Here is a 7,781-nt window from a genome sequence, read left to right as displayed (position 1 = left end):
TGAAAGGCCTTGATGGGTTTCATCCCCAGGAGGGTCCAGCCCTGAGCCCATCCCCTGGGAACGGGGATCCTTTCCCTCCTGGGATGCTCAGGGCTCTTCCTGGGGCAGGGAGAGGCAGGGGGTGATGCCGAGGCAGGACAGCGGTCGGATCCCCCCAGGCTCTGTGGAGGGTGGGCAGGAGGCAGCAAAGTGCTGTGCCTGTAGGAACTGGTGTCCTCTCAGGGTCCTCAGGGGAAGCGACAGCAGCCATAGTCGAGAGGACAAGGATTTCAGTTCTGTTGGGGGGTGCCAGCCTCAGCCAAGGGCCCATCCCCACCACAGGCTGTCCCACACTTTCCTCTGCCTCTGCCTGTTTCTCTGCAGATTTTCACCCCACCCCTGCTGCCCCACCTCACTCTGACCCCAGGCTGTCCCAGCACTTACTGATGACTCTCTGTCCTCACTGTCTTCAAACACAAAGCTGTCATTGTCTGTGCTCTGACAAGGGCTGTGAGATCCCCAGAACCTGTGCAGCAGGTGATGAACTGATCACACACCCCATCCCCTGCCCCCCTGCGCCACTGCGAGGGAGGAGGGAGAGAAATCAGGAGCAAAGCTGAGCCTAGGAAGAAAGCAGGGGAGGGGGAAGGGGCTTTTACATGTGGTAAAACCTCTCAGTGTCCCAGTCTGGGGTTTAACTTTTGTTGTTAGTGTTGGAATTAAATGGATGGGTTTTTTGTTCCCCTAACCTGTCTGTCTTTCGCTCATGGCCATAAGGGGTGAATCATCCCTCCCTGTCCCGATCTTGATGTCTGAGCTCTTTGTTGTGTTTTTTCCTTCCCACTCCGGAGAGGGGAGGGGTCACTGAAAGGCCGAGCTGGCCAGGGCTGTGAAGACTGGCTGCCATGACCCTGAAATAGCAGGGCCCCAGTTCTGGAGGGGAGGCAGGAAGCAGATTGGAAGACACCAGACGCCAGAATTCAGAGGAGCAGCCTTTGGCCTGTTCTGGGCAGTTTCCGTGGGGATCTCATGGTCAGCAGCGCTGAAGGGAAGCCCAGCTCACTGCAACTGGTCTGCAAGAGCATCTTCCCAGCTTGGCAATGGTCTGTAGCAAAACTCAGTGGAAACTGGAAAGTGAGGTCAAGGGCATGAGAACAAAGGTGTTGTCTGCGTCAGGAAGAGTTAACAAAGTAGCAGAGAGAATGTGGGAGCTCTGCTCCATGTAGTAAGGGTCTGTGGAGAAAGGTCTGAGACACTCTGTCCTCTTCTCCTCAGCCTTCCCCAGCAAGGTCTGCCCGGCCTTTGTGCCTCGAGGCAGGACTCTGGAGCAGAACAGTCAGGGGGCGGTGAAAACTAGATCAGAGGCTACTTGATGAACCTCAACCCTTCCAGTCCACAAGCGCAGAGGGGCTGCATCCCAGGGTGCTGAGAGAGCAGGATGATGTCACAGAGAGGCCACTCCCCATCATCTCTGAAAGGTTTTGGAGACTGGGGAAATAACGGGAGTTTATTGATATCACATGATCTGTAACCAGAACAGAAGGGAAATGGAAAAAGAATAAATGATTTCTTACTGTTCCTGAGAACTGAAACTTGTTCACGTTGACTGTGCTCCTGAAACCTCTGAGATGAAGCACCTAAGAAGAGAGGAGTTAAGGGAAGTGCTGCCCACTGCCTTGGCTTGTCGGGGCATTTTGTCTGTTCCTGAGCCCTCTAGTGCCAAATTCCTGAACTGCAGATCCTGAAAGAAGAACCAACAAGGCTCTGGAGCACTAAAAGTCAGCAGCAACCCCCGTGTGTCTGAGGGTATTACCGTGCCCCACCGAGGCCATCGCTGAAGAGACTCTGGAGGGAACCACCAGAAGAGGTGACCACCCCTGGGGGCGGGGGGAGAAGGAAATCAGAGGTGATGGAACCAGGCAGAAAAGGAACGTGGAGGTGGCTGTGAAGGGGTCCTAGAGTAGAGTGACAGAAGAGTTTGGGCTGGAAAAGACCTTTAAATGCCATCTAATCCAAGCCCCTGCAATGAGCAGGGACACCTTCAACTAGATCACGTGGCTCAAAGCCCCGTCCAAAGCGACCTTGAATGTTCCCAGGGACGGGGCCTCTACCACCGCTCTGGGCAGCCTGTTCCAGGGTTTCTCCAGTGCCACTGTAAAAGTGTTCTTCCTTTTATCTCCCTGAATCTGCCCTCTTTTAGTCGAGAACCATTACACTCTGTCCTTTCACAAAAGTCTCCCCCCATCTCACTTTGAAGCCCCCTCTCAGCGCTGAAAGGCAGCAGCAAGGTCTCCTTGGAGCCTTCTCTTCTCCAGGCTGAAGAATCCCTCTGAATATTTTTGTGGCCCTCCTTTGGAGCCACTCCAAGAGTTCCATGTCCCTGCCGTGCTGAGAACCCGAGCTGGACGCAGCACTCCGGGGGCTCTCAGCACAGCAGAGCGGCACCATCCCCTCCCTCGAGCTGCCGCCACACTTCATTTGATGCAGTCCAGGACACGGTTGGCTTCCTGGGCTCGGAGTGCACATTGTCATCTCAGGGTCAACTTTTCCTGCACCAGCACCCCCAAGTCCTTTTCTGCAGGACTGCTCCCAGCACCTTCATCCTCCAGCCTGTGCTGATGCTGGGATTTGCCTTGACCCAGATGCAGGACCTTGCACTTGGCCTTGTTGCATTTCAGGAGGTTCGAAAGGCCCCACGTAGGACCTGCCAAGTAACCCCGACTCAATGACTTCAGTGGGACACAAAAGCTACAGAGGATATCTCTACAGTTACATCTGCTCCCTCCATGGTCACGGGGAGTGTGGGTGCTCTCCCGGTCATCATCAAGGGAAGAGCTGTGGTGGAAGGAAAGGCACCGTCACCCATCCTGGAGGGGACCTCGGGAGGTCTGTAGGCCAAGCACAAGCCCTGTCAGTGAAGACAGGAGAAACGAGGTTTGGGCTGTTTGTGTGCGGGGCTGTGGGAGTGGGAACCCTTGGCCTCTCCAGACACGTGTCCAGGAGTGATCTCTGCAGGAGCTGATCTCAGACTCTCCACCTGTCCAGGAGCTGCCCGGGGATCCCTCATCCCTCCCGGACCTGCCCTCCACCACCACAAAGGTCTCTCTCCAGCACAGTCACGGAACCACTGAGGCTGGCAGGCAGCCAGCTCCCACCTTCTCTCTGCTACCTCTTCTCTTCCTGCTTCATTTTTGTCAGGACTTTCTTCCTCATCCACACCAGCCTCCTGCCATGTTGCTTCACTTCCTGCCTGTAGGGATGGACTTTTGTGCCGCCTGAAGACGGGACTCTTGACCATCAAACAGCTCTCCCCTCTTCTCTGCAGGGTCACAGCCCACGAGATATTTCAACAGGCCAGAGCCTGCTCTCCTGACGTCCTGCTCTTTGCCTTCTTCCCTTCTCTCAGGAGCCTCGACTCTCCTTTGTCTCCCTTGACTGTTCCATCCCCGACCAGCTCTCCCTTGTTTCTAAGTCTGATTTCCTGCAGGACACCTCCCCTCACTGGCTCCTCCGTCACCCTTGTTGGGATGATGTTGTCAAGTAATTCCAAAAACCTCCTGGATCACTTTCACTTTGCTGTGTTGTCCCTTCAGCAAATATTGGGATAGGTCAGGACTGACATGAGGACCAGGGCTTCTTCCAGTAGAATGAAGGCTTCATCTACTGCCCCTTCGTCACCGGGGGGTCTGTACCAGACATCCACCCACCACAGTGTTGCCCAGGAGCCTTCAGCTCTCAGCTGACTCATCCTCCATGCCCAGGCAGAGCTCCACACATTCCTGCTGCTCTCGCCCAGGAAGGACAATTTCCCTCCTGGGTCCATCCCCACAGCCTCATCAGTACCAGACCCTGAGGACTCACGGTTTCTGCAGGAGAAGGGATTGACAGTGTCATAAAACTCATGTTTCTCTGTTGGGAGAGACACCCCAGTCAAGCCAGCTGCACGCAAACATGGAAAGCTGACCAAATGGAGCTTCAGTGTGTGTGGACCTTGAGAATCTCTGGGTCTGGGAAAACGGAAGCCACTTGAAGTTCTACACGGAGAAGTAACCAGACGTACCTCAGTGTTGGATGGGGGGTGAATGCCCCATAGCTGAGGGCAGGCTGGGACCTGCCGGGCTGAGCAGCGGCTCTGAGGAGAAGGGCCTGGGCACTGTGAGGGATTCCCTACGAGCCAGGAGAGGATGGACACGATGAACAAGGGCAGCTGCCTACGGGGCTGCATTGGGAGGAGCGTGGGCCACCCAGACACCCTGGGTTACCATCCCCCTCCACTCACACTGGTGTGGCCCCACACACATGGGTGAGTCCCAGGGAGTGGGTCCCCATTCTGGAGAAGTGGGGGGGACCTGGAGAGAGTTGAGTGAAGCTCTGCCAAGGTGGGGTTTGGGACCCAGTGCCCATGGACTGTGTGGGGTGCCTGAGGGACCTGGAGTTCTTTGGCCCAGCCGTGTGGAGGCTCCAGGCACCATAGGAGTAGCCTGAGAGTGGCTGACGGGGGATTACAGAGATGATGGAGAATTTCATTGAAGTAAGAAAGAGCGTGAGAAACACTAATGCCAAAAAGTACAGCAGGGGACGCCCAGGCTGGGCACAGAGCAATGTCCCTGGAAGGGCAGTGCTGTGGTGGAACAGGTCACCCCGAGGGAGACTGGAGCAGCCCCAGGCTTTGTGTGTCAAGGAGCAGGCAGGGAGGACGCAGAGATCTCAGGAAAGGAAGGGAGATGCTCAGGGGAGAGCAGGGTGTGGTAGCTGGGTGGACGTCTCCAGCCGGCAGAGAAAGAGGTGCAGGTGTGGGACACGGTGGGACAGCCTGTGGTGGAGACGACAGAGGGGTGAGCAAAGTCTGAGCATCCCCCAGCAGAGCTGAGCTCTCTCTGCCCTTGGCTCTGGCTGGTGTCTCTGCCACTGGTGGCCATGAGGAAGCCCCTTCCCCTTCCAGCACTGGGTCTCATGGCCTCCCCTTGCCCAGCCGAGAGCCTGGCAGGGGTTGGACCATAGTCCTGCCCTTGGCATTGCCCATCCCCACATCACCCTGCCCCGGGAAGAGCCCTGAGGAACAGCATCTGACTTCCCAGGGGCTGGGGGTCAGGGCGTGGCCCTTTGCTCCATGTAACACACCCAGGTTTGCTCAGAATCTGTTCCACACTGACAGGGCCTTTGTTTCCCTGTCATCTCTGCCGGGAGTTTTCTGCTGTAACCAGCCCCGCAGGAGGTTTGTCAGGAATGGTCCTCACTGGGAGCCATTAACACTCCAAGAAACTTTGCAGTTGGCCTCTGGCTTTGACTTCCTGACTGGCACCTTCATCATCCAATCACTGTCTGAGGTCCGTGGACTCAGACCAACCCTCCTCAAGGAGTCATTAAAATGCCTTGGGCTTGCATTCTGCTGTGATGCTGGGCCGGGCTGCTGGGCTGGAGGGAGCTGAGGGCAAGTGGTCAGCGCTGCAGAGAGCCAGCTCTGCCCAGGAGCAGCTCCTCTGCAAAGCGCAGCAGGGCTGAGGGCACTGCCTGCAGGCACCGAGGGCAGAGGAGCCGGGCACAGAGAGGGCAGAGGCAGACGGCACTGGCAGGGTGCTGAGAGCTCACTGCAGGAGAAATCTTCCCAGCAGGTAACATGGTAAGTGAACTCTTGTTTTGCTGGGTGGGCAGGGGGAGGTGGCATTTTATTCCTCCTTTCTAGAGAAAGTGCTAAGGCAGCTGTTTCATTAGCACATCTTTAATTGTCTCCTGAGCCCCTGCAGAGGCAGAGCTGCCCCTGGGCAGGGCCCTGCTGCCAGGAGGGGTCTGCAGGGCAGAGCTGAGCACCCAGCGGGTGGGATGGGGGCTGTGAGCACTGACAGGGAGGAGACGTGGGGACAGAGAAGCAGCTCCTGGCTGGGACAGCTCCAGGCACCAGAGACATGGGCAGGGAGTCAGAGGGAGCTGCTGCTGGAAACACCTTGGGGGCAGGAATTCAGGCACCCCCTGCCATCCCCTGCAGTGCAGACACCCACTCCAGAGGAGCCCCCTGGTCTCCTCTCCCAGCCAGCAGAGCCCCACCCGCTGTCCCTGTGCTGCCTCCTCCCAGCAGCACTGGGGCATTTCCCCACATTTCCCCGTGGGCCTCTGCTCCCCGCGTTGGGATCACCGGACGTTCGGGGATGGGCGGGGGTTCAGCTGGGAGCAAGACCTGTGGGCACTGCCATGCAGATGTTTCCCTGGGAGTGAAATGTCCGAGTGCCCTCGCCATCTGCAGGCTCCGGGGGACACAAAGGAGCCAGTTCCCCCCTCAGGACACCCCATCTTTAGGGCACTGGACTCTTTCCCAGTGGGGTCCTGCTGGGCTGCAGCCTGTCCTCCAGAAGGGCACAGCTCTCCCCGGGCAGCTCTGTGTTCTCCAGCAGCCCCGTGAGGAACTGGATGGAGAGAAATGAGAAATCTGTCCCGACTGATTGATGCTTTTTCCTCTGTGAACAGGCCCTCGTGCCGTGAGGGAGCAAATGTCCAACGGCAGCTCCATCACCGAGTTCCTCCTCCTGGCATTCGCAGACAGACGGGAGCTGCAGCTCCTGCACTTCTGGCTCTTCCTGGGCATCTCCCTGGCTGCCCTCCTGGGCAACGGCCTCATCATCACCGCCATCGCCTGTGACCACCGCCTGCACACCCCCATGTACTTCTTCCTCCTCAACCTCTCCCTCCTCGACCTGGGCTCCCTCTCCACCACTCTCCCCAAAGCCATGGCCAACTCCCTCTGGGACAACAGGCACATCTCCTACTTGGGATGTGCTTGCCAAGTACTTTTCTTTCTCTTTTTTATCTCAGCAGAGTTTTCTCTCCTCACCATCATGTCCTACGACCGCTACGTTGCCATCTGCAAACCCCTGCACTACGGGACCCTCCTGGGCAGCAGAGCTTGTGTCCACATGGCAGCAGCTGCCTGGGGCACTGGGTTCCTCAATTCTCTCCTGCACACGGCCAACACATTTTCACTTACATTCTGTAAAGGCAATGTTCTGGACCAGTTCTTCTGTGAAATCCCCCAGATCCTCAAGCTCTCCTGCTCACACTCCTACCTCAGGGAAGTTGGGCTTCTTTTAATTAGTATCTCTTTGGCTTTTGGGTGTTTTGTGTTCATTGTGGTGTCCTATGTGCAGATCTTCAGGGCCGTGCTGAGGATCCCCTCTGAGCAGGGACGGCACAAAGCCTTTTCCACGTGCCTCCCTCACCTGGCCGTGGTCTCCCTCTTTATCAGCACTGGCACATTTGCCAACCTGAAGCCCCCCTCCATCTCCTCCCCATCCCTGGACCTAGTGGTGTCATTTCTGTACTCGGTGGTGCCTCCAGCAGTGAACCCCCTCATCTACAGCATCAGGGACCAGGAGCTTAAACAGACACTGAAGAAGCTGATTCAATCAGCTGTTTATCAGCACCATTAACCTGCCCGTGTCTCTTCAGAAGTGATTTCACATTCATTCAGGGAACCTCCTGCATTCGGGCATTTTATCTGTGATAACCATGTTTGTCCATGTCTGCACCCACTCCACTTCCCCAGAGGCATGACCCAGCCTGTCTGACCCAGAGCTCTGTTCCCGTGTGTCTGGCACGATGGTACAGCTGGGCTCCCATGTGGCACCTCTGTAATAAAAGGGGATTTCCTCAATGTCTGCACGTTGGGCTCTTCTTCCAAAGCTGAGGGCAGGCTGAAGAAATTGTCCCCACAAGGGGCTTGGGTTGTCCATGGAAGGAGGGCATGGGGCGATGTGTTAGGGAAAGGTCCTGGGCTGAGCCTTCCCCCGTGGGTGCTGAGTTCCCCCGAAGAT

General features: G+C 56.8%; 1 protein-coding gene across 1 annotated transcript; it reads left to right on the top strand.

Annotated features, from left to right (window-relative positions):
• Positions 1-6,629: 6,629 nt before the first annotated feature.
• LOC141974214 (olfactory receptor 14J1-like) lies at positions 6,630-7,397 on the top strand. The gene has a single exon (XM_074933553.1). The coding sequence runs from the start codon at positions 6,630-6,632 to the stop codon at positions 7,395-7,397; it is 768 nt and encodes a 255-aa protein (XP_074789654.1).
• Positions 7,398-7,781: the final 384 nt, after the last annotated feature.

Source organism: Athene noctua, unplaced genomic scaffold (genome assembly GCF_965140245.1).
Source record: "Athene noctua unplaced genomic scaffold, bAthNoc1.hap1.1 HAP1_HAP1_scaffold_36, whole genome shotgun sequence".
Taxonomy (NCBI): Eukaryota; Metazoa; Chordata; class Aves; order Strigiformes; family Strigidae; genus Athene; species Athene noctua.
The sequence above is the reverse complement of the archived record's forward strand: the minus strand, read 5'-3'. Positions and strand labels throughout refer to the sequence as shown.

Excerpts from the sequence above, each read along its gene's own strand:
- LOC141974214 (XM_074933553.1), top strand. The coding sequence starts at position 6,630 with ATGTACTTCTTCCTCCTCAACCTCTCCCTCCTCGACCTGGGCTCCCTC.